This window comes from Penicillium odoratum (genome assembly GCF_028828045.1).
Source record: "Penicillium odoratum strain IBT 22623 chromosome Unknown utg000005l_segment0_segment0, whole genome shotgun sequence".
NCBI lineage: Eukaryota > Fungi > Ascomycota > Eurotiomycetes > Eurotiales > Aspergillaceae > Penicillium > Penicillium odoratum.
Window position 1 is genome coordinate 1,940,668 of NW_026643147.1, and position 24,473 is coordinate 1,965,140.

General features: G+C 47.5%; 10 protein-coding genes across 10 annotated transcripts; 4 read left to right on the plus strand and 6 right to left on the minus strand.

The window, feature by feature from the left end:
* Positions 1–1,370: 1,370 nt before the first annotated feature.
* On the minus strand, positions 1,371–2,547 carry N7520_006272 (thioredoxin-like protein 1; the record flags this gene model as incomplete). The annotated part of the gene is made up of 3 exons (XM_057140206.1): positions 1,371–2,139; positions 2,224–2,371; positions 2,472–2,547. The coding sequence occupies 3 exons, from the start codon at positions 2,545–2,547 to the stop codon at positions 1,371–1,373; spliced, it is 993 nt and encodes a 330-aa protein (XP_056994212.1).
* Positions 2,548–3,317: 770 nt separating this feature from the next.
* N7520_006273 (sugar O-acetyltransferase) lies at positions 3,318–4,090 on the plus strand (the record flags this gene model as incomplete). Its single annotated transcript, XM_057140207.1, has 3 exons — positions 3,318–3,478; positions 3,556–3,955; positions 4,004–4,090. 3 exons carry the CDS (start codon positions 3,318–3,320, stop codon positions 4,088–4,090), a joined length of 648 nt encoding a protein of 215 aa, XP_056994213.1.
* A 593-nt stretch (positions 4,091–4,683) lies between these two features.
* N7520_006274 (uncharacterized protein) lies at positions 4,684–5,235 on the minus strand (the record flags this gene model as incomplete). Its single annotated transcript, XM_057140208.1, has 1 exon — positions 4,684–5,235. One exon carries the CDS (start codon positions 5,233–5,235, stop codon positions 4,684–4,686), a length of 552 nt encoding a protein of 183 aa, XP_056994214.1.
* A 1,273-nt stretch (positions 5,236–6,508) lies between these two features.
* N7520_006275 (uncharacterized protein) lies at positions 6,509–8,857 on the plus strand (the record flags this gene model as incomplete). Its single annotated transcript, XM_057140209.1, has 5 exons — positions 6,509–6,623; positions 6,691–6,707; positions 6,780–6,890; positions 6,958–7,105; positions 7,185–8,857. The coding sequence occupies 5 exons, from the start codon at positions 6,509–6,511 to the stop codon at positions 8,855–8,857; spliced, it is 2,064 nt and encodes a 687-aa protein (XP_056994215.1).
* Positions 8,858–9,789: 932 nt separating this feature from the next.
* N7520_006276 (uncharacterized protein) lies at positions 9,790–10,519 on the minus strand (the record flags this gene model as incomplete). Its single annotated transcript, XM_057140210.1, has 2 exons — positions 9,790–10,329; positions 10,445–10,519. The coding sequence occupies 2 exons, from the start codon at positions 10,517–10,519 to the stop codon at positions 9,790–9,792; spliced, it is 615 nt and encodes a 204-aa protein (XP_056994216.1).
* Positions 10,520–11,272: 753 nt separating this feature from the next.
* On the minus strand, positions 11,273–12,825 carry N7520_006277 (phosphatase PAP2 family protein; the record flags this gene model as incomplete). The annotated part of the gene is made up of 5 exons (XM_057140211.1): positions 11,273–12,012; positions 12,071–12,082; positions 12,143–12,636; positions 12,688–12,714; positions 12,764–12,825. The coding sequence occupies 5 exons, from the start codon at positions 12,823–12,825 to the stop codon at positions 11,273–11,275; spliced, it is 1,335 nt and encodes a 444-aa protein (XP_056994217.1).
* A 1,466-nt stretch (positions 12,826–14,291) lies between these two features.
* Positions 14,292–14,770, minus strand: N7520_006278 (uncharacterized protein; the record flags this gene model as incomplete). The annotated part of the gene is made up of 2 exons (XM_057140212.1): positions 14,292–14,533; positions 14,665–14,770. The coding sequence occupies 2 exons, from the start codon at positions 14,768–14,770 to the stop codon at positions 14,292–14,294; spliced, it is 348 nt and encodes a 115-aa protein (XP_056994218.1).
* A 398-nt stretch (positions 14,771–15,168) lies between these two features.
* N7520_006279 (uncharacterized protein) lies at positions 15,169–15,606 on the minus strand (the record flags this gene model as incomplete). The annotated part of the gene is made up of 2 exons (XM_057140213.1): positions 15,169–15,320; positions 15,429–15,606. The coding sequence occupies 2 exons, from the start codon at positions 15,604–15,606 to the stop codon at positions 15,169–15,171; spliced, it is 330 nt and encodes a 109-aa protein (XP_056994219.1).
* Positions 15,607–17,299: 1,693 nt separating this feature from the next.
* On the plus strand, positions 17,300–19,032 carry N7520_006280 (FAD-binding oxidoreductase; the record flags this gene model as incomplete). Its single annotated transcript, XM_057140214.1, has 4 exons — positions 17,300–17,464; positions 17,518–18,446; positions 18,504–18,712; positions 18,764–19,032. 4 exons carry the CDS (start codon positions 17,300–17,302, stop codon positions 19,030–19,032), a joined length of 1,572 nt encoding a protein of 523 aa, XP_056994220.1.
* A 3,327-nt stretch (positions 19,033–22,359) lies between these two features.
* Positions 22,360–23,635, plus strand: N7520_006281 (uncharacterized protein; the record flags this gene model as incomplete). Its single annotated transcript, XM_057140215.1, has 4 exons — positions 22,360–22,491; positions 22,544–22,639; positions 22,710–23,275; positions 23,362–23,635. 4 exons carry the CDS (start codon positions 22,360–22,362, stop codon positions 23,633–23,635), a joined length of 1,068 nt encoding a protein of 355 aa, XP_056994221.1.
* Between the last annotated feature and the right edge of the window lie 838 nt (positions 23,636–24,473).

A 24,473-nucleotide genomic window follows, 5' to 3' on the forward strand; every position in this document is an offset into this window, starting at 1 on the left:
AAGTCCCATTGTGAAGCCCCATACCCAAGCCCATCCAAGCCGAAGCCGAAGCCCTAACCCGTGTACATCCGATGATCAACTCGCCAGACCGGGCCGGATTCGGGATGGATGTTTCGGCCCGCGATTTAGATATCGCGGATCCATCAGAACCAGAGATTGGTAGTCTTTTACGGGCCAGTTTGTCGTCATCTTTTGATACACGTGCTTCTTCTTCTGGTCGAGACGATACTGTTTCACCGGGATGATTTCGTCAGTGTCGTTTTCCGTGGGGAACGCACGGGTCCCAGAGATGCCCACTGCTCAGTGATGAAATTTTCAAATACGCTCGCTTCGTTCGGCCGAGTTGTGCTCCATAGTAGAATGACTTTTCGTCCAGGGTCCTCAGAATGGGTCTCAGTCGCTTCGCTTCGCTTAAAATGGGCCTTTCGGGTTTTTTCCGAGTTGACGTTGGCCTCGGCGATTGGACTTGGCGGAGAGGACCCCGGAGACGGAGGTTTGTGCAGCCGCTGAGGTGACTTCAGGATGGCATGCAGGTGGCTTATGCTTATTTGTGTAGTGTTACGGTGCAGATAGCTTATGTTGGTTCATTTTGATGTTGATTTTGATTTTCATTTTGATTTTTTCCAGCTATCGTATCATCTGGCGACATCCAATGCCAACTCTAACTAATCCAGCAGACAAAATCATAAAGGCCTCAGGGATGGTTCTGTTAAGATCAAGCTCCATAAGGAGTCAGTCTCTTCCTATCATAAAATTCCATTATCCTCATCATCAGCCAAATAATTTATGAAGAAAAAAAGGAAAAGAGAAAAACAAAACAGGAAAGAAAAGTTGCAGTCCTTGCATGCTTATGTAAACAAATGTCGGTTATTCTGTGGGTTCTGGAGGAATAGTTATTCCGAATCTCCATTCGCTGGGGTATAAATTTTCGTTCACAGCAGCGACATTTCCTCTTTTCTCTTTCCTTTCTTCGTGCGGCGGCGCAACTTTACATTACCCGTGTTGCCTATACATCCAGCCTTTCGGGGCTATCCTTGATGTTACAAAGGTGTCAGTTGCGCCACAGACGAATGGAATTGCACAGCGGTCCTTACTTTATCTTGGTCTTTCTTATTTTCTCAAGGATGAGACCTCTAAGTATGGGATTGGACATACTATTTAGCACTTTTAGATCGAGTCTAAAGAATGATATACAGTTTGATCATGCGCATATGTTTCTTGTAGCTCTTGCTATCGTAAATGTCTTTGTTCGCTGGTATAAAATACTCGTCACTCAGTTTCTAGCCTGCAGTTGCTTACTGGACATCATAGAATTTTGGAACTTTGCCGATCCTCGAGTCCAACTCTACCATGTAGACAGCGATTTAACTCTACTCACCAGGCTCATCGCCAATCTTCTCCAACTTGCCCATCGCCCGCTTCTCACCTGCGTCGCCGATAATGCGAACCCGATCCACGCGCAGCTTCTCACTATCCCCATCTCCATCCACAAAGAACAGCACCAAAGATGTCACGTTCTGGAACTTGACAAATCGCAAATCAACTCGAGCAGTCCCCGTCTTCGCATCCCAGTCCTCTTCCTTGATGTCCACAGTCTGCACTGCCGGAATATCCTCCGCCTCGTCAAAACCAAGGACATGCGACCGATTGACATAAAGCTTGATAGTCTTCGGCCGCATGGGCGCCTCGTCATCGTCCTCATCAGCGACCGCAAAAGAGGTAATATGCAAAGAGTGCACCTTCACCGTCGACTGAAGCGGGACGTAGAGCATAAGCTGCTCATCTGTATCACTCTCCACCCAATCCGCCTTTCCCTCGGCCTTCCCTTTGCCCTTGCCCGCAAGTCCGGACGGCTTGTTGCCTGCGAAAAGCACGCGCGCCTCGCCCCGCTCGCTGTCCCGGTTCAGAAGCTCCAATCCCATCACGTCAACTTGGTCGGTCACATCGGCATAGCCCTTGGCCACGGTGGCACCGAGCCAGCTTGATGCTCCGCTAGATTCGCCATCGCCAGCTGCTGCGCCGTCGGACTTCGTGGCTTCGGAGGCGAGTTTCTGAATGACTTCGTTCAGGCGGCGGGGGTCTGCGCCGGTGACGGTTTGGGTCTTGCGGCCGTTCTCGAAGACGAGGAAGGTCGGGTATCTGTATCGTATAAGTCAGCGGACTCTTGTCTTGCTTATAGATTGTGCATGCGTAGATGTTGATCGATGAGGGCATTGCACGTACGCTCTCACTCCATACGCCTGCGCCAATTCCTGCTGTTGATCACCGTTGATCTTGGTGAATGTGATTTGGTTTGGACGGGACAGCTGACGAGCCAGGGAGTCGTAAACGGGGGCAATGGCTTTGCATGGTCCACACCAATCGGCGTAAACTATTCGGGTGACAGGTGAAGTCAGTAGAGTATTCCCTTGGTGTTTTGCTCGGTGCTGGCGGGGGTAGGAAGGGATTCTCGAGGCGGTGTTGAGACTTACAATCGGCGACGACGACGCGGGAAGATTGAAGTAGCTGGTAGAATTGCTCCTTTGAATTTATGTTGATGGCCGACATGGTGGAGGGATGTGTTGAGGTTTCAAGGTGAAGGTGGTGGGGAAGAGGTTTGAGGTTGTTTTGCCCGGATCCTTCAATATGTCATCAATCCTCCGATCAACAGAGCTTAATAGGTAACCTATGATCCGCCTAGGTCGCCACACTCTACTTCTTTAAATTTCCTGTAAGATGAAGCTTTATTATCTTTTTTTTGTTTCATGTTAAAGGCTTCATGAGGATATGTTCCGTATAATCTTGACGTGGTGGGCATCGCCAGAACATATATATCTGAATGTCGTATGCCCCTGGATACCATGGAGAAAAATCGAACAATATTCCAAATTTTCAACGTTAAAAAATATGATTGAAATCTTCAGCAAGTCCCAAGATTTTTTGATTTAAACATCTGAGCATGAATTAAGGTTGAAAGGACAACCTTGAAAGTGCTGAAGCCGAGCTTTTAAGGTAGGTGTCACAATACGATGGATGCATATAAAACAACGGACTAAACCCACCGCAAGACAACGCATACATTCAATATCCGAAAGCTACTATCTTGCGTTTCAGACCAACAGCTGTCCAGAGTCAAATACTTCGCAAAATGACCTTGGAACCCCGACACCTGCTGCCTGACCTGCCCGATCAGGAAATTCACCGCGCCGGGATCCACAGGAACGCCACAGCTCGATCAGCGTTTAAGTATAAAACAGCAGTACGCTTCCAATCCTGACTCCAGTCATTTCCTCGACATCTTAATCCCTCGAGGTCCATTCAGCGCATGAACGATCAAAATGACTACCTCCAAAGAATGGGCAAAAATGCTTCGAGGCGAGCTATACATGCCCTGGGACGAAGACCTCCAGGCCAACCGGACACGCTGCAAGCAGGCATGCGAGGAGTTCAATAAAGCAGGAAATGCCTCCCGACGACAAAAAGTCGAGCTTTGGAGAAAGTAAGATTAACGGCCTTTCCATGAATACTTCGAGGTTAATCCGAAACGACCTGGACTCAGCTAATTTCCACTCCCAGCATAATCGGAGATACTCGTCCTCTCCCACCAGTAAATCCAAATCCCAAAGAAGACGAAGAGCTATTCGACGAAACTGATCCCTTCGTCGATGGTCCCATCTCAGTGGATCACGGCCTTAATTTCAAAGTGGGAGCTGGGACTTTCCTCAACTTTAACCTGCTCGTTCTGGATACCTGTCTTATAACCATCGGCGAACGGGTTCTCTTTGGACCGAATGTTTCGCTCTATGGTGCTATTCATCCACTTGATCCCGCGGTTCGGCAGGGGTTGAAGGGGCCCGAGGCTGGAAAGGAGATTCATATTGAAGATGATGTTTGGATTGGGGGAGGTGTGATGGTTCTTGCGGGGGTGAGGGTTGGGAGAGGATGTACGATTGGGGCGGGTTCGGTAGTTACGAGAGTAAGATCTTCCTTCTTCCCGTCAACATGTGGTTTACTGATTGTTTAGGATATCCCTCCTTTTCATTTTGCGGCCGGGAACCCGGCTCGGGTTATTAGGCGGATTGAGAGTAAGATGGATCCTCAACAGTGCTAGGACAAAGATCGAGCTTTTGGTATGATTGAATCCATAGACCTTTGGTTTTTGATATAATATATACCATGCTATCTGATTTTCAAGTAGTTACTGACACTTTGGTTCATTTCAGGTGAGCCAAAGCGCTAGACGTATAATCGTATACTAGATATTCTGATAGACGGGAAGCGGAAGCCAGTAAGGGAAGCCCAAACAGAAGAAGTCGGGCAATGTAGATGAGCATAGTGGTGCCTGACAGCCAGAATCTCATCTATTGCCGGAAGACTTATAGCAGACATGTTCCCACGCTATAGACGGGCAGGATAGGTTAGACATGTATCCAGTGCATGCTGGCCCTTGGTCAGGATCTCAGGAAAGACCAGGAGGGTATGCTTTCCTTGGCTTTAAGGCCAAGTGTGCTGGGTGTCTGCGACTGTGTGGAATCTCGGATGGCGTTCCCAAGACACAGATGGAATGCAAAGTATCGGAATAGCCATGGCCATCCCGGGCTGAGGCAACACACCGTACACCCTTGAAGTGAGTCCGTCGGGCTCCCGTGAAAGAGCTATTTCTGTTGAGGGCACTTAAGATAAGTCATCTTCAAGTTTGAAGCTTCAACCGTCCTCAGCGGCAAAGAGAATCTTCAAATAAAGACTGCACCCCAAGCACCCGATGACGACCTCCCCGTGATCCATACTAGACTCCAGATGGTCCTCTGTCACCGAGAAACCCCTCTCGTCTCCGCATCGACAGCCACGATACCAGGAGCCATCCTTTTCATCATATTCTAGATCATCCAGGTCTACTGTCTCCAGGCCTGTGTGAAATACTTCAGATGTGTCCTCTGTGAATTTGGATCGGTTCAGCCGAAGCGAGCGATCATATTCTGCGCGTAATTTCGGATCGGAGAGTGTCTTGTAGGCTGTTGTGATTTCATCAATGGTGTAAGATCGCTGATCATTGTTTGACACGGAGAAAAAATTTGGAGTTGTAGAGACCGATCCTGCTGAGCCTGAATGTTGTGTGACGGTGCCGGCCTTATCTGGATGGTGTTTGAGGAGTGCTTTGTGGTAGGCGAGTTTGATCTGGAGATTCGAGATGGGAGAGGTACTCGAGAAGGGGAGTTCAAGGACCCGGTAATAGTCATGGGGCGATGACTCGGCCATTGTAGGCAGCTACCCTAAGGATGGGCCTCTTCGTACGTTCGCGATGCAGCGGGGTTGAAGGTAGTGCGGGCGGGGAGGGAAAAAATGGGACAAAAGCTGTAGTCAGCAGGATAGATCGTGGGCCACAATAATTGGAAATAAATGGTGATAAATCATGGAAAAAAAATTAATAAACGTTGTCCAAGAAGACGCATATAGCTCCCATAGGGGACGCGCACAAATATACAGAAATACGACAATTGAAAATTGAAATTGTAAGGAAAATATCATGTATTGCTGACTAGGATGTTCGTCGTAAATAAGTCCTGCTGCTCAATGAGAGACTGAGCACCAGGGTGGAGTAGACGCAGCCCTGCTAGAAGCTGTTTGGTTTTGATCTGCCACGAACGAACGATAAAAATCACCCATGAGACGTCGATGCCATTAAATGGCACCTCGCGGGTTATGTGGTGTTGCTATAAAATAAAAGGATGAATCTATAGAGCCGGTTCGACGATCCTCACATCATAGGATCGTCGTACTTTTTCAAGAATTCGGTTACTCAAGAGAGTATGAAGTAGAAGGAAGAAAGAGAAAGAGAAAATTCAAAAAATAGTCTAAAGATAGCGAGGGTCACGTGATACGCATATTTCATCACGTGCACCCTCCTATTTTAGTAGGAAAATTTCACCAATGACACATTTCCTTTTCTTCTTTACACTTTTTCGAACGCATAATCAACCTCCATTACCTTGAACCTACAGGATCGGGGGTCATATTGGCGTACTAGATGAAATTCCTGGGCGACATAAAGTTCATCGACGGCACTGGTTGGCTTGAATTAGCTTGCTAAGTTGCAGTGGGCGATGGTGTCCTGCTGCCCAGACATTCCTTTTTTGATCCAAAATTTTTGTAGATTTGGGTTTCAGTAGACTGGATATTGACTTTCCCCATAAATAGACAAGATTTGTTTGCCAGGAAGATTTGAAGCTGGATACTTGGTTGAGCCAGTATCGTCCCGGTCTTTTGCACCGTCTAATTCTCGGATCTCTTTTCTAGAGCTGTTCTAGAAGTAATGTCCGTGAGGAAGACTAGTGGAGCTATCAATAGATCATCCCTGAACCGGCCACGCGTAGTTATTAAGCTTGGAATGTGTTTGAAGGATATCCGGGGTTGCAATGCCCCTCGCAGATGATTTGATCCTCCCGTTCTCCGCCTTGAAACTTTTTCCTCTTTCCCCTATTCATCATTCTTCACGTACTGTGTGTACGTTGTCCACTCCTTTTCCGTCACCATGCCGAATGGCATCAGTAAGCGTCAGCAATTACGCAATGAGAAGACCCTGGCCGAGCTGATCCGGACCGTCCCTGGTAATGACCGTTGCGCCGATTGCGATGCCTTAACGCCAGGTTGGTTTCCCCCCGCAAAAAAGCTTCTTATAAGAATTTAGACTGACTAGGTTGTCCAATGGCACAGGATGGGCGAGTTGGAACGTATGTCAACTCCGTGATCCCCGAACATGCCCCCTTGCCCTGAAATCCATTGGCTGATCGTTCTCTGTATAGATGGGTCTCTTCCTGTGCATGCGGTGCGCTGCAATCCACCGCAAGTTGGGCACACATATCTCCAAGGTCAAGTCCTTGTCGATGGACACCTGGTCGGCAGAGCAGGTGGATGTGAGTGCATCAACTTTGAACCCCCGAATCAAAATCCGGACTACTGACGCCACGACTCTTTGACCAGAACATGAAATCCCATGGCAACCTACTCATGAACAAGATCTACAATCCCAAGAATATAAAGCCGCCAGTCCCGACTGACGTTGATGAGGCCGACTCATGCATGGAACGGTTCATTCGGCAGAAATACCAGTACCGATCGCTAGAGGATGGTAGGCCCAAGCCTCCTAGCCGGCAAGATTCCAGCTATACAAAACGCCATGAATCGAGACGCGATGCATCCCCGGATAGATCCCCCCGAGGGCTCGCCTCCTCCGCTGCCGCCGAAGTCAGCCAAGTTCTTTGGGATTGGACTTCGGACATCTGCCTCGACCTCGAACCTTCGTCGACCCAGAAAGGCGTCGGGTTATGACCAGCGGCCCTGGTCTCCACCGCCTTCAAATAGGACTACTGGAATGGGAGCCCCGGTTGCTGATGTGACAACTGCCTCATTGGAAGCGAAGATGGCAGCGCTGCAGGAACTGGGTTTCACCAATAATCGACGCAACGAGATGGTTCTAAAGGGTCTCAATGAGGACTTGGACCGATGTGTGGAGACATTGTCCAGACTAGGTGAAGGAAACCCTGAATTGATAAGAGCCAGGAACGCGGCGAAGACTGCCCCGACAAGAGCGGTGTCCTCCGCAGTGCCTGCCGTTTCCAGGCCCGAAACGACAAACAATCCCTTTGATAGGGCTGTTTCGAACCCAATTCCTCAACAGTCGCATCCCGCGCAGCCCCCACAGTCGACACCATACAACCCATTCGACCAATTCACTCAGTCATCGCAACCTGTGCACACGCCCCAGCCGGCCCAGCCTTTGGAGAACTCTTTTCAGAATCTCCAGGTATCGCAGCCCTTGTTCCCGCACTCCACTGGTGGATATCCAAGCCAAGTTAGCTCTATGCAGCCTGGATATCAGCAACCGTATACTCCGCCGGTTACAGCAACATTCACCCAGGGTGCTTATGTTTCCTCGCCTCAGCCTGTAGACAACAGCTATAATCCATTCTTTCAAACAGCGCCCCAGCCGCAGGGCGGCATGGCCAGTCAGACTTATCCCAATCCGGGCGCCGTGCAGAACAACCCATTCTTTAACACTGCCGCACAAAACCAACAACAGCAAAATTTGGCTCCACCAGTGCCAACAATATCGTTGCCTCAAACACCTCAACATGCAAACACCATGCCAGCGATTTCGTCCAATTCCCCGTACGGTACATCTCCATTTGGTCCCACGCCTCATTTCCAGCAGCAGCAGCATGTTCAAAATGGTGGACAGGTGTCGTATAACCCATACCAGCAGTCTATGGGACCACCAACCCCACAGAGTGCAGGCGGTTACCCGAACGGCTTTTCGAACCCATATCAATCGCAGCAAGTGCAGCAAGCGCAGCAATTGCTACCTCAAGCCACCGGGATGGATAAAAACAGCATTCTTTCTCTTTACAATCTCGCTCCATCCCCCACCAACGGGATTCCTCCAATTCCACAACAGTCTCAGTCCCAGTTCCAACCCAGTGCAGGAACTAGTCCTCTTCCACCACTTACTCACTCTCTCAACTCTACTCCGCAGACGCAGCCCGGTTCTAACATCCAAACTCCACAACAGACTGCCCGTAACCCATTCAATGGGCCCACCGGCGGTGCTGGTTCAGGTCTAGCCGCCCAAGCAGGCGTGACACCCTATCCATCTTCCGGATTGGGCATCGGAATGGGTACCAACGCCTCAGCTCCTGCTTCTGCCCCGGCAATGGGCATGGGTGCTTTCAACCCCCATACACCCAGCTCCAGTCCATTTAAGTCAGTCAACCAAGCTCTGCCTAGAACTCACATGAGCCAGCCAAGTGTTGATATTAACGGACTGCAAAATGGCCGACACAGCCCAGATGCCTTTGCCAGCTTGAGTGCGCGCTATGGTTGATTAAAAAATCCAACTGATTGACCGGACTGGACGTAACTGAACGGGATGCTATACCTTGTTCGTCCCAACGAGACCATACGGTCATGTACTATTTTCTTTCGTTTTCATTCTTTTGCGAATATAGATTGTTCATTTGTCAAAAGCTAAGCCGACATGAATATGCAATGCTTGCAAAAACTCACCTAATGATATGGATATATGGATCGACGATACGTGGTTATGTACATGTCCATGCCTCTGGGTGCATCTTGAGAGTTGTCTGATTGCTCTGTTTCACTCTTTCCTTCGTTTTTGGGAGCATCTTTTCCGGACTGCATATGTCACTTCATTATTCTCCACTGATCATGCTATCTAAAAAAACCTTGGAATATCGAGAACACTTGATTATTGTATACCTTCGAAGTTTATGTAAGAAACCCAAATCCATTAAGATGTCGCAAATACAGATGACTAGTACAATACCAAGTCATGGTGTCAAAATATGGATGTAGGGACGGCTTTATGCGAATCGACATCAATATTCAAAGGCTGTGAAATGCATTGAAGTGGATCCTGAAATTGACTTCATGACTTGCATACTATAGTTGTTCCTCAACCATGGCAAGACCTGCTACGTAAACCTTGTATCGAAGTCGAGAATAGGCAAATTGGTAGACTAAGAAGGTTCTTTGGTATGGTAAAGTTACCCTGCAAATTCTTACTAAATTGTCAAAATATGATCGGATGACATCTTCCTTCAAAGTTCAAACAAATCCCATTCCAATTAATACTAATTTGCATGTTTGAGGGGAAATCAAACTTTTCTTCCCATTGAAAATCTCACATTATTCCATCGCATCATACATTCATAAAAGAAATCAAAAGAAAATCAAAAGAAAGTCACAAAACATGACCACCGCTGAATCATCACGGCTCAGGCTATACAGTGCCCCTCAAACCACATACGCAGGGCGCCGACTCGAGCTACGATGTCTCCGATGACTGCTCGAGTGCCCCCGTCTCGAACTATGACTCCGTCTCCTAACAGTAGTCTCCTTGACAATAACCTCCCGTTCACGCGAATGCAAGAAAAGCGCCAAGAAAGCCGTCCAAGCAAAGAAGACCACTTCCATAATGCCCATTGCAAATGAAGCCTTGAGCATCGCGCACGTCTTGTCAATGTGCAGATGATAATCGTTATTGATTTCCGCTCCGTACTCGCCGAATGGACCGAGTGATACCCAGACCGAGCCGCCGTCCCAGCTCGAGCAGCTCTGGTTTGCGATGAAGCGGAGTTCGTAGACACCGGCGATGAATGCGCCCATGAAGAGGAGGTCGACGAAGGAGACGAATATGGCTGAGCGCTTGGTTGCTGAGAAGCGGATCAGGGTGTCGATTGCCCAGAAGACGGCTACGACGCTGACGATGAAGATGACGAGGATGTAGGCCGGTGTGAGCATGTTGGCTTTTAGGTAGCCGTGGACGAAGTAGGCCTGTTGATTATTGTAAGTTTTGATATGTTTTTAGGAGTGTGATTGGGCTTTATGAGACTTGGGTGTTCGCTGGCTCGCGAGTGGATCCTAGAGCTGGAGATTTGGGTTCACGTACCATCATGCCGATGATGGGGATCAAGAAGACGATCTCCACCATACGGTTGAAGATGAAGAATAGACTTCCAATCATCTTGGCGGGTGTCTCGTGGACAAGGGAAAAGATTGAGTTTTGCTTTCAAGAATGCGACAAAGGAGGGATTGCGAAACGGGCCGTCGCGTCGCTCAGCTATGTCTCTTGAGGTACAAACAGGATGTATAGGGTGGATCTCACTCAAGAAGCTACTCCGTGCACCTCATATGCATAGAAGCGAGAGAGTGGATTGGGATCGCAACCTGCAGAGATGCACGAGGAAGATATGTAAAGGAAAAAAAAGAGGGGTTGGAAGCGTAAAAGGAAGAAAATCCTTTGAAGGGTTGCCGTCATCTTGCGCTGACAGCGGGGGAGGCTGGGCGAGTAACCGTTCAGGTTCTGGGTGGCTGGGGCAACCAGCGTTTAATTTACTAAACTTGCCAAGTTTTGGATGAGTTTACTGGTTAATCTGAGCCATTGACATTGGACTTTGATGGCTTGGTCAATATACCCGATCATTTTCGTTTTAATTTTTGACTTGCATCAGATTGTTGGGCCCATACTTTTACTGTTTACTATATAGAGATTAATGGTAACCAAAATCCCGCTTAAGTGGAACCCAAGGATATTCTAAACCCAATTGGCCAAGTTGAACTTCGATTTATGAATGGTAGTGCATTTGCTAGTCGTCTATCATTTATCGCATCCCATTGTATCCCAAATGTCTTGAAACAAAAATCAACAAAGAATAAAATAAATCAGAATTTTGCGCCGAGTGATGAGCTGGGAGTAAAAGCCCAACTATAGCTGTCATTATACCTCCCGACCGGGCGCATCAGTCAATGGTCGCGCTAGATGATCATGGCTAACAACGACTCCCGGAGGTGGACTAACAACCGGCGCCGCATGAACTTGGGACTGATATGGATTGGAATTATACGCGGTATTGGCATCAAAGGAATTGCGACCAACCCCCGGGATCTGCGTCGTTGCATATCCAGTTTGCATCTCATACCCATTACCAACATCATCTTCACTTGAAGACCAGTTTCCATCCGGGTCATGATCGTGCGCGCGCCGAGGATAAACTCGTGACGTGTAAGCATTTCCGGGAGCGTAGCCCGATGCGCCAGGAATATTTTGACGAGGGGAAGTAGATCGCCCGCGCAAACTGTCTCCATTTAAGCGTTCGGTCTCGGGATTCCGTAGAGCAGTCGTGCTGTCATCTAGCGCGCTGAACTTCGCGTCGATGGGGGCGGCTGGCTCGGTGCCCCAGGTGCGGATCGGGTAGGCCCGGCCTTTGCGCCAGGGCTCGGTGATCGGAGGGAAGTATTGTCGGTAAGAGACCATTGCGCAGGCGACACCGAGGAGGGATCCGGTGATAACATCGAATGGGTGGTGGCGGGCGTCCATGATGCGAGACACGGCAACAAGGGTTGCGGCAAGGATTGGGATGGTGACTAGTAGGGTCTTCCAAGTTTCACCTCTGTTGTCCATGATGTGGAACTTGCCGCCCAGCCACAGGGATGTGTAGAACAAGCCCGCGAAGGAGGCTACGACGGTTAGTAGGGTTTATGTGGGAGTTCATGGTAAGCGTCGATTGGGACTCACAACTGCTATGACCTGTAGAACAGCCTGAATTAGTACATCACCCGGAGATCTCGATTTTCTACCTGAACATACCTGATGGCCAGGACCGAAACCCATCCTTGATCAAGGCCGCCTCTCCCGTGCAGATCGTCGAATTGGACAGACCGTATGGCAGCATGTCTTGGCTCCCATCGCGCGGCTGGCACCGGTCGATCAAGTCCGGGCGAGGTTTTCCACATGCATTTTTCAGCACTTGTGTGATGAGGAAGGCCAATGCCTGTGACAGCAGGAGACCGAGGATCCCGCAGTTCATTTCCCACAAGCGATCCTTCCAGCGCCACGGACCGCGCAGCTTGCGCTTCCCGGACGACGGGTCCAGGGGCTTGTGGTGCGAGAACAGTCCATCGATGAAGAGAGTATAGGTAATGATCAGGACGAGTGGAAAGAGGCCAGAAATGCAAAGAGCATATTGGATGGGAATGCGCTCGTGGACGGCGTACGGGTATTGGAGGGAGATGTTGCGGAGGGAGAAGTGTTGGTGGTAGGGTTCGAGGGAGTCGAGGATCCAGAAGCCGATGACACAGGCACTGTTGATGAGTTAGAGGGGATAAGATCTCTTTGAGGGGGAAGATACTTACATTAATATCACATAGTCGAAGATGTAGCTGGAAGAAGGTTAGTGCCAGGCACAGTCCGCGGGGAAAACGAGCTCACGAGATCACTACGCGTGGTCGTAGCCGTCGCTTGGAGAACGGCAATTTGGCCGGAATCTCCATTCTGAACGTTTTAATGTAGAATCAAAGGGTAAACAGAAATAGAAAATGACATGAAGTTGATCGCGTGCGTGTTTCTTAAAATAAAATGAAGATCGAAATGTACCGACGGCACAAAGGTTGCTTGGCGCTTATAGATGATTAAAACTTTCGCCTATTTATGGGGTCCTGGCCTGTGTTCCTGAAGTCTGGTTCTCAGTGGGTCATTTGACAGCTCAAGTCCTTTGTTTCTCTATTGACGGTTGACCCAAAGTCGGATGTTGATCTTCAACCCACACGCCAAGAACTCCGCACAAGACATCTAATTCGTCGAGTGCCTAATTGCTGGCGCATCCGCTAGGGTGCGATCCACAACTAGGCAACATGGTTATTGATGACAGGGTTCAAGGAACTCGCTGCAGCTCCCCGCAAGATCTGCCCAATTCGAGGTTATCCACAGGTCAGCTGGTTTCATCCCCTTGAGAGACAATTACTCCTGTCATTGCGGGATTGTCTTCACGTCATACCTTGCTTTCATGCCATTCCAAAGCGCTCAGGACACCGGATGACCAGTCAAAAAATGAGATTTCGTGGAATCGCGACTTACTCACCACAGTGACGTACTGGTTGGACCTCGTACGAATAAATGGATTTGAAGGAGAGAGACCCAGTGCACACAAACAAAGTTGGAAATTTATTTCAATATATGATTGGCGGTGCATTCTGTTATACAAAGAAGCAATCTTACCTTCCAAGTCCAAAGATCACCCGCATTGCACTCGACTGCAAAGCTTTCTTAATCCTTCTCAAAGATCACATACTCATGCAGCAAGTGCTTAAAGCATCGGTCTCCCAAGTGATAAAGCCCTCATCCTCTCCCCGCCATTGAGCGATTGACGGCTCTCGGTAGGTATCGGCGATGATCCGTAATCATTCACTGCATTCCTTACTACCTCCCGTACAAAAGCAGAAGTCGTCATCGAGAATATCTGCTAGGCTCGAGGGCATATATGTCACCCCAAGCTCTTGTGTATCAGTAGTCTCATTATGATTCAAGACGAGGCACGGTAATGAAATCACATTTGTATCCGAGGCTTCAACCGTAAAGACAGGAAGACTATAGAAGCAGGAAGGAAGTTCGGTGTTTACCTCCAAGACCAAGTCGACTACCATGGCGCCTCCATAGCCGCCTGTTGAGTTCTGGCATTCGTAAGAGTTGCTGTAAAGATCCTCCAAAGTCACAAAGTACGCCTCTATCAATTTTTTCAAATCATCATTGGCGATCTGGTCCGATAAATCATTTTGTTTCGAGGCGGACCACCCCGCACCCGGATACTCAAGGTTGTAGCAATACCATCTATCACAATGCCACTGGTAACATCTGCACAATCGCTGGTTATAGAAGCTCCCTTCAGGATGTAGTAGTTGGCCGCGAGAAGCGCTGTACCAGCAAGAGTGGCCAAGAGATTTTGATTCAGTGTCTCTTCAATTTATGTCTCATCTAAGCCCTGCAGCTGGTACATGAATCGACCGTCGAAAAAATTAGTAAGTTCATGGACATAGCTGCCGTTGGTTAATGATGTGGGCCAGCTGCTTAGATCACCATCATCAAACATGTCAATCAGGGCCTGTAAGATTGACTTGTATACTGCGGTGTACACCGCAGTAGATCTGGCATAAAGAACGGCCTCGTCAGTGTCGTCATCGGACGAAGTGTCCACGAGTCCACCAACTTGTGAAAAAATACCATCAACAAGGCCCGTTAAGGTTTGCTGCAATTCGCTTCCCCCAAGTCCCAACACCAAAGATAGAACTCCACCAAAGATAGAACTCTGCCAGAATTAGTGATAATCGCTGCAATACCTGGGACACTATCGGGATTCTTCAAAGGGAAGTCGTTCACAAGCTGCTTGATTTGGTCTGTGACATTGCTCTTTGCGATGTTGAACAAAGCACCGTGCTCATTCATGTAAGCTCAATAATTCGCGACAATGAACTCGGCCCAATAATGCCCCGGCTCACTAAATGAAGTTCAAGTACTTGAGCTGGGAAATTCACAATCCTCATTCATGGGGTAAGATGAACATTCCACGTTATCGTTACCAAAGAGAGTCTTCTCCCAATTAGCTAAAAATTTGTGAGAGGTAGGTTTGAGCTAATATTATTCCTGATGATGGCTTACCAGTGTCATTTTTGAGCGTGGTGCTAATAAAGGAATCGATCCACTGGGCCACATTCCTTTCCGAGCTCGCCTTTGCCTCAGAGATTGAGTCTCTGTCTGGGGAGTCACACTGGTCTTCGTCTGAGAGATCAGTGTTCAGCTCGACAATCGTCAAGTCGTCAGCAGTCTCGATAAATTCCTCAAGATCAATTGCCCACCTCTGTCGTGCCACCCATGTTAAGGCCTTTGTAATAGGTGGTACGAGTGCTCTTCGTGGTGGTGGTCATATAGCCAACCCACTGCGTGTCGTTGTAGATGATGATATCTGAGTCACTATCATCATCGAATAAGACCTGAACTGTGGGGTTGCTCGAAATAACCTCATCGATCTCGGCATTAGAAATGTATCCAGTAGTTTGGGTGCACCTTCAGGGTGTTGCACCCGAGCCTGGACCAGTATACGTACAGTCAGGACAGGTACAGTCGGCCTCGTCTCGAATGACCGGCCATGGCTGCTCACTTGAGGATTCAGCGCCCCCATTGCCGTTGTATACAAAGATAGTGCTTGATTTTTCATCGTTGGCAGACCTTCCCAGATAGGTTTCGACTTCAGCAATGACAGATAGAAAATCAGAGTCAATCATGGAAGCGGACAGTCCCCATGTTCCTAACTCCAAGGATACATCCGTTGTATTGGTTTGCAAAACCCCCTTTTCGAGGACAACTTTGCATTCATGTTTGCTGTACTGCAGGCATAGATGGTCGACTGAGTATGGGTATCATTGAGAGGGTTATAATGGCAAAGTCTAGGAGCATTGTCTCGTTGCAGACAGACAAACGATCGGTCGAATGATACGCGATCATTGAGGCTGTATAATAACTACACCAGATATATAGTCATGCTAGGGAGGATCTCAAGTGATTTAAATATTTAAAGATAAGATATAGGGTATATTTTCAATAACAATTCTTATAGTCATCATCAGGGGTAGGTCGCGAAAGTTCTATACTCGATTTATATTTATAAGATATATAGATTATAACCTCCTATATATAATAAGGATACTTACTATCTTCTATACCAAGATTCATATAGATGCCCTTATATATTGATAAGTCAGGGCTATCTTATAGGGAAGAAGAAAGTCTGGTCGGGGCTCGTCAATCTCAAACAGATCCGGATCGCAAGCTCCCCAGATCTCATAGTCCTTAAGATAGACATAGACACTTAAGCAAGGGTATTTAAAGTCAATATCACTAGATATCCCCGTGAATCGAAAGTACGGTGGTCGCTTCATCAGCGAGAGCACAACAGGCTCGAGTTGAAGTTTTTCGCAAAGAATTTGGTCAATGTTGTAACCTTCCTGCGGAGCCTAGGATATCCCCCAATCCCGAATTATAAGTCAGTTGTAGATGAATATGGTAAATGTAAACAATAATGTTGATATTTATACCCGCGCTACAAGGGAGGCGAGAGATGTGAAAGTCGACAGTGACATCTCATACTTCATTCAGATCTTCTTATGAACCAGTAGCCATGATTGGCCTGAGCTTAAGAACTATTATGGGTCGCCCATAATTGTAGGTAAAGGAGCTAAAGGGACTGAAGAGTAAAATAGCAAGCTCAAGAGTAAACATGAAAACAAAAACATACAACAGTCAGGATTTGCATGTGGTCACCTACTATACTACTAACCGACCGGCGTGTGGCTTAAATGCGGCCAGTGGTTCCTCGGGTACCGCCCGGGTGAGGAATGGGTGAGAAACGCTTTAGCATCGCGCGACCGGGGGTGAGAAGGGTGAGTGCGCAATAGACAAGGTGAGAACCGGGGTAGAACCGGGTGAAAATCCTTCGAGCCTGCGCGCTGACCGCTCTGACCCTACGAATGATCAGTTTCAGTCTCAGTAGGAGGTCTGATCGTCAAGAGGGGAGTGTTACCATGTCCGCGCTCCTGCTGATGTCCTGCGACACCATGGCGAAGATTCAGGGCCCAAGAATCATAGCAGTGCGACAAATTTGACAGCTCAAAACGAATCCACACAGTCGGCGTTATAGTCTCTAGCAAAGGCTAGTGCAGCGGCATCGGAAGATGCCAACACAGCAAGCGGAGACCCGACAGAATGCAGAATACACCGTGCGCGCGCCGCCTTCCTTCTTGAACCTAGTGCTGAGCGAATAGCGAATAGCAGGTACCAGATTTTGAAGAACGCTCGGAGTAAGATTTGGAATTACTCAATAGTCATAACTACCCTTCCGCGGACAGGAAACAAGGACGCGCACTGTGCATCATTCGTCCTGCTCGATTCCCTCTCTGCTTTCTGTACCTGTACGTCAGGATGCGGCTTCTCAGTCTCAGCATCCTGTTGCTAGCAGCACCGGGTGTCGAGGTCGCTGCCTATACCTTAGATCAGGTTGAGGCTCAGTTCTCCTCGTACCTCCAGCTCGCGGAGAAAGGCTTGCTGAGCAATCGAGGCCAATTGCCCTTTGGCTGCACGCTCGCGGTCAGAAAGCCCTATTCCGCTCTGTGCCGCTCGCATCTGCTGACGCATCCCAGTGCGACTTTCTAGAGTTTGCGCTGCCATCGCAGATCTCGTATCCGAACAGCACGACCTACAGCCTCGAGGAGTCGCGATACTGGTCGCAGCAGCAAGCATTGACGGAGCCGACCTGTCGTTTCTCCCCCAAGTCCGCGCTAGATGTTTCCTTTGCAGTCCTGACCCTCCAGGTGGCTCAGTGCGAATTTGCCGTAAAGAGTGGTGGCCATGCTGCTTTCGAGGGAGCGTCGAACATCCAGGGGGGGATGACAATTGATTTGGCCAATCTGAACGAGATCACCGTGCGGTCTGACCGGGCCCAGACGGCCGTTGGCGCTGGTAATATCTGGTACGACGTCTACACCACGCTTCAGCCCATGGGGCTCACTGTGATCGGTGGACGAGTCTCGGCCATCGGCGTAGGAGGACTGACTCTAGGCGGGGGCATATCACTCTTTTCCGGTCGCTACGGATGGGCCTGCGACAATGTCAACAATTACGAGGTCGTGATTGCGGACGGTTCCATTCAGGAAGTGAGCTTCTCCTCGCCATATTCCGATTTATACTGGGCGCTCCGTGGTGGAGGGAATAACTTCGGCATAGTTACCCGTTTCGACCTCATGACCTTCCCCCAGGGCGATCTCTGGGCTGGTTCAGAAACCTTCATCTATACCCCCGAGACGGCAGCAGCCATCAACGATGCATTTTATTACCTTGGCGTTAACGCTCCATCCGATCCTCACGCGCAGGTCATCATTGCCTACGCGTATGCACAATCGGTGGATGCTTATATCATAGCCTCAGATTTACAATATGGGAAACCAGTTGCAAACCCACCTATCCTGCAAAACTTCACAGCTGTCCAGGGTGCCATCGCCAGTACTCTCCGCATCGTCGATCAAGCCAATTTAACCATTGAATTCAATGATACCAACCCGGGGGGTTTCCGGTATGTTTCTAAACCTCAGGACACCAACGATAAGCCTTCACTAAACCAGGATTGTAGACAGACTTACTGGACCCTGATGGTTGGGAACAATGCTACGTTGATGGCGGACATGGTTGCCATCTACATGGATGAGATCGAGCCGCTCAAGACTGTTGCTGGCATTGTCCCGTCACTTGTTTTCCAGCCTATCACCACCGACATGATTTTGCACTTCTCAAAGAACGGCGGCAATGCCCTTGGACTGGATGATCAGGGCCCTCTCAATCGTATGTGTCCCGTCAATATCCTCTGATATGTCGTACTGATCCTCTCAACAGTGGTGCAAATTGATATATCTTGGTCTGACATTGCTGATGACGATCGGATTCTGACTGCCGCACAAAACATACTCGATGGCTGTCAAGCCGCTGCGTCTGCAGTAGGCCTGCTCAATAGATATTTGTACCAGAACTATGCCTCTGCTGGACAGGATGTCTTCTCCGGCTACGGACAAAAGAACCTGGCGAGATTAAAAGCTGTCAGCGCAAAATACGACCCGGCTCAGGTCTTTCAAAAGCTACAGCCTGGATACTTCAAACTTAATTGATTTGAAGCAGAGCATAGAGCATACGCATTCCAGATTAATAAAGTATAATAAAGGTATCTATCGACAAAAGAGGGTCGCAATTTAACTAGTGCGCCCGAGGAATATTCAGCAACCCCATACGCCTGACTTCAACCATGGTTCGTAAGGCCCTCAACGACTTTACCAAGCCCACATCCCATTTATCCTGTCTCTTCTATAGTATATCAAAAACAACGCTCTCAAGTGATGAATTGTCAATGCCCATACCAGTCTGTACTGTAACGACCACGTTCCGACTGTTATGGGCCCGGTTAGCCCGTGGTAATCACCAAAACGACCGATACCAACTACACTGCAGCTATACACAGCCGAACATTACGGGGCCTGAAGGACTGAATGACAGGGCGGCAAGAGAACTTTCTTCGATGAAGGGAAAAAACAAAAACATACAACAGTCAGGATTCGCATGTGGTCACCCACTATACTACTAACTAGACTTTAGCAAAGCCCATGGGCCGGCCCATTGGACAGCCCATGGGCCCATGAAAAGCCCATGGCGGCCCATTAGAGTAGAGACACCTTTTTTACATAATTTATAAAAAATGTGCAGTATTTTTGGTATCCCAGCTGTTAAATACCATAAAATAATATACACTACTTAGATGGGTTTTTGTGCACAAAAACCCTACTGCCTGAAATTTCAGGAGTTAATTATTCCTACAGAAATCGGTAACCCTTATTGATCTAATAAAATTCAATTAATAAATAACAACTAATTAACTATATGAAAGCCAATTGGCTGGTCAGGACGCTTCCGTATACGACCAGAAGTGCGATATGCTGGCAAATCCCCATCATCCGCACTTTCATCCGAACTTTCTTCGGATAAATCCCCTCTTTTTCTCTTCGATCTCACACTCTCTCTCACACTCTCTCTCATACTCTCTCTTATACCCTCTCTTATAGCCTCACTTTCACTCTCTTCATTATCACTAATTTGATAAATATCACTCTTTTATACCTAAATATCACCCTCTTCACCCTCTTCACCCTCTTCACTCTCTTCTAAAGATCGGATAAAAGTAAGCTCTATCTCTTCTATCTCAAATTTAGTAGCACGACTATAGAGCATAAGATCTTTAATCGTACTAGCCTTCAGACGACCACGCCAGTAATAGCAAATATCACGTGCTAAGTTAAAAAGCCTTTCTACCCCAACACCTATAGCAAGGATAGAAAAGATATCACATACAATCTACGCAAGAATTAGGTATTTAGTCTCATTTTCTTACCAAAATTATCAAGAATTCAGAAGGGTCATACCTATAAATATAAATAAAAAGCTTTTTCAGCCAAAAAGTATCAAAAGTGCCAAAAAGTGCCAAAAAGTATAGAAAAAGTATAAATTACCTAATTTAAGATAGTAAGATAACTCATCTTAGACGAAAGGGCTCTACACTTCTAGGGTTAGTAAGCTTTCAAGCTCACTCTTTTAAAGTATAATAGAGGGTATACTAGTAGAACTAGTAGATTTACTTTAATAGCTTTCGTTTCGATCTTTTAAGCTTATCTTACATTAAACAGCATAAACTTAATCTAACCAATCAGCTATTTAAAAGAAGTAGAGCTTATACTAAGGAGCAAGGATTGTCCTATATACATATAGGTTACCAAGCTCAGGGCTATCGGTCTAACTATAATAGTCAGAGAGCGTAGCCTTAGCTGCTTCTAGGGCTTAAAGCATATACTGCTTCCATGGAATCTAAAGGGTGGATATTAGCTTTTTGACCAAAAAAGATCGGACGAATAAAAAAAAGATCGGATAAAATTTACCTTTTTCCGCTGCAGCTTCCGAATCAAAGCTTCCAGATAGACAAACAGCCTATTATAGATTTAGAAGACAATATAGATAGTAATTAGATTTAGAAGACAATATAGATAGTAATATCCTTTATTTTGCACAAAACTATAGTAAACCAGTAAAAAGGCTCTATAATATATAGCAAATAGTCGATTTACTACTATTTATCTGAAGAAAGCTTCATATCAGTAAGCTCCAACATTAAGCAATACTAATCAAGCTCTATCCGAACTCGCTTAGCCCGCTATAGCATTAAAAAGGTCGAATTCCATCAAGTCCGGACATCTTAAAGTAGCACTAAGCGTCCTTTAATCGGATCTTTTGTCAGGATTGATTCTGTGCCCAAAATTCCCCATTATACTCGCCGCGATGATCTTCAAAAATTGGGCTGTCGTGTCTCACTTGTTATTCTTATGCTTGTCGTTTCTCATCCCCACCGAGGCTGGATCCGTAACCCCGTCTATTACATTGACTTCGGTCGCGCTTGCCACCGCAACAGGTACAGCTGCATCCAATCCCCGTTGTGATCTGAACAGTACCAGTACCAGCATCTATGTCACCAAGGCCAATGAAAGTTGTATCGATATCTCACTTTCCGCCAATGTCTCAACATCAATGTTGGCAGACATCAATGCGCTGGGAGTGGAATGCCAATATTTAATGGCGAATCAGGTTCTTTGTCTCCCAGAAGTATGTGACATTTACTTAGTCCAGGCAAATGATACGTGTACCTCGATCCTGTCGGGATTCTCACGAAAGATTTCACTGCCTGTCTTTCGGGGATGGAATCCAAGTATTAACTCGCAGTGTTCGAATTTGGCCTCGCTGGAGGGGGGGTATATATGTCTAAGGTACGAAATGCAGTAACCTAGACACCCAAGTAACAATGATCCCCATCCACTTACACGTTCATACACAGTCCCCCAGGCAGCATGTCAGTTCCAACAGGGTTTCCTCTTAAAGCCGTCAGTTCCGCTGTGTAAGATATCGCCAATGATTCTGTGCGAGGTTTAACTGAGCTAAAACCAAGTATCGTCTCAGCGTCGTTCCAACGAATGCTGTAACAACATCTAATACTGACTGTGGCTACTGGTACACAATTCAAGATGGGGATACATGTGATGACGTGATGACCAACTTCGGTATCACTTCTTGGGACTTCTACTTTCTCAACCCTCAGCTGGGCGGCAATTGTTCGGATTTGTGGGAAGGAAATAGCTACGTGAGCAGTCTCTGGTCAAGCGTGAGAACCTTAGCGAATTAATCTTCGGATAAGTTTCCCAGAGTCCCAGGCATTGATGGATCCTGAACTCGGGAACCTTTACCGCCAACACGGTCTTCTGATCAATAACTAGTCCACTAACTAGTCAGGGACTTGCCCCCACAGCGGGGCGCGGCAGGGTAATTGATTGTCCGATTGTCAATAAATTCCCTTTTCTACCCGTTATCCATCTTGTGTTGACTCGGTAACTTTCAACCCCAATATCATGGAGACAATTCTTTCGCCTGCGCATTTATGGCCTGGTGGGGTTCCGTCCACTGTTCGCCTGCACCCCGATAGTCGTTTGGATGAATATCATCCAGAAGAAGAAATCAAAGGATGGTGCCAGTTTTTGAAGGTATAAGGCTTCTTAGTACATGTGCAGATGAGAGTTTATTAACATCCTACAGGAATCGCGGACCCCTCTTTCTTACCCAGAGGAAGATATAGCCCAACGGCGGGATCTTATAGAAAAATGGGCGTGTGCAGATCAAAGCTTTCGTGATGTACGCCGTCCTATGCCCTTTGAACTTATGCAATGATTAGAGCATCTTACACGAAATGGGAACTTCCTAGTCTTTCCATTTGACTGCGTCATTCCCGGAGGATTTGGATACCAGCTTTAATGGTATAGACCAGTCTAAACTCTTCGTCTGCCTTGTCGATAAGCCCTACGATACTGAGAACTACACCCGCATCACTAAGCTGCTGATCCTACTCTACATCCATCTCGCGCGCACGTCCAATCATCCATTAAGGTTCGACAATACCTCTAAACCGCAGATTCCGGCCTTTATACTAGACCCTACTATGGTTGACCAGTACAAGCGACTCCTTGTACCGGAGAACTTGCCTATGAGCTACTACCTCGAAAATGCCGACTTCAGCGCAATGGCCATGACCCGTACAGGCACTGTTATCTTTCCGTATCTTATATCATATGCATTCTTTGTGATTGATAACCAGAGCTGTCAGGACGGGCTCGTCCGCATGCTCAACTTCAGCTCTAACGGTCAAATTATGCAAGAGGCGCGGATGCGCCCATGGCAAATCGGTCGTCTCACGATGCTCCATTCTTCCCTAGGCCATCAATGGGATGAGCTTTTCGATAGACCCGAAACTTCGCCCCGCTGGAATCAACCGTACGTGCTTATAGGCTTTGATATTATCCATCCTTTGTTATCACCCCATCAATCGAACTTTCTTTCGCGGTACCTTAGACTAATAGGCGGAAACACGATAACAGCATCGATCTACAACTACCCATCTTGGAAATTATGGCGGTACTCAGTCAGCGTGGGGATGTGCCGCCGCTTAATGATTATACATCGGCTGAGTGGACCGAGGACTTTGAGCGGTTTGCGCCGGAGTTCTTAGCCTATGAGCGTGAGGGCCGGGTGTCAGATTACGGCTGGGATCGGCTCATGGATGTGACATACGCTGATTATTCCCATATTCGCCATGCTCGACAGCTTGCCGCAGCCTTGGGTCGGAGTATGTAGAAAGGCAAAACTGAGGGTCGTGAACATGGGAGAACGAGGTCTTTTCATTTTTCTTGAAACCAGTGGCTGATACTTATTGGAGTGTGGGGTCAGATGACCACATCCGTCTGTCATGAAGTCAGTGCGTGGACGTCTTAGCTAGATCTTTCTCGACGCTTGTTTCACTACGAGACTTCCGCAGAACCCAACCTAACCTGGACCGAACACGGACGGAATGGTTCTCATTTCCATCTGACATGTCCTCCCTCCTTCCCCATCAAATCTTCTGCTTCCCATGCCTGATAGGAGTAAGTAGTGGGGTTTGAGTGGCATGAGCACCGGCAGATCTTAGATAACACGCTCAAAAAGCCCCGAGTCCACCGCGCTGTGCTTCTCGTGGGCTATTGATGGCAAGTATATGGCTCACACTGCAATATGCCTTACAGACTTTCCTCTGGGCGACCATGAATTGCCCTGAAGAAAGAAATCGTTTTCCTAAGATCATTGTGGGATTATTACCAAGTAGATCCCCTGCTATACATTTAGATTATCTATAGTATATGGAATCATAATAGCAATACAACTGTAACCACCTACTTTGATATATCTACTAAACACGAGATATAAGTAACAGTCTTGAGCAGATCCGACCATCACTGGCAAGGGCGAGATGAATTTCATCGAAAGCTAGCTGGGCGAAGTAGATCTGGCTTTTATGGGTAGGGAAAGGAAGAAATCGAGGTGAGCATAGATCAAAAAGCTCTAAATTCAGGCAAATCAAATTCAGTAGCTCGCTCGGTTTTGAATTCTACACTTCTGAAGTCTTTTTTCTACCATGCTACCGAGTAGAGAGCTTGAG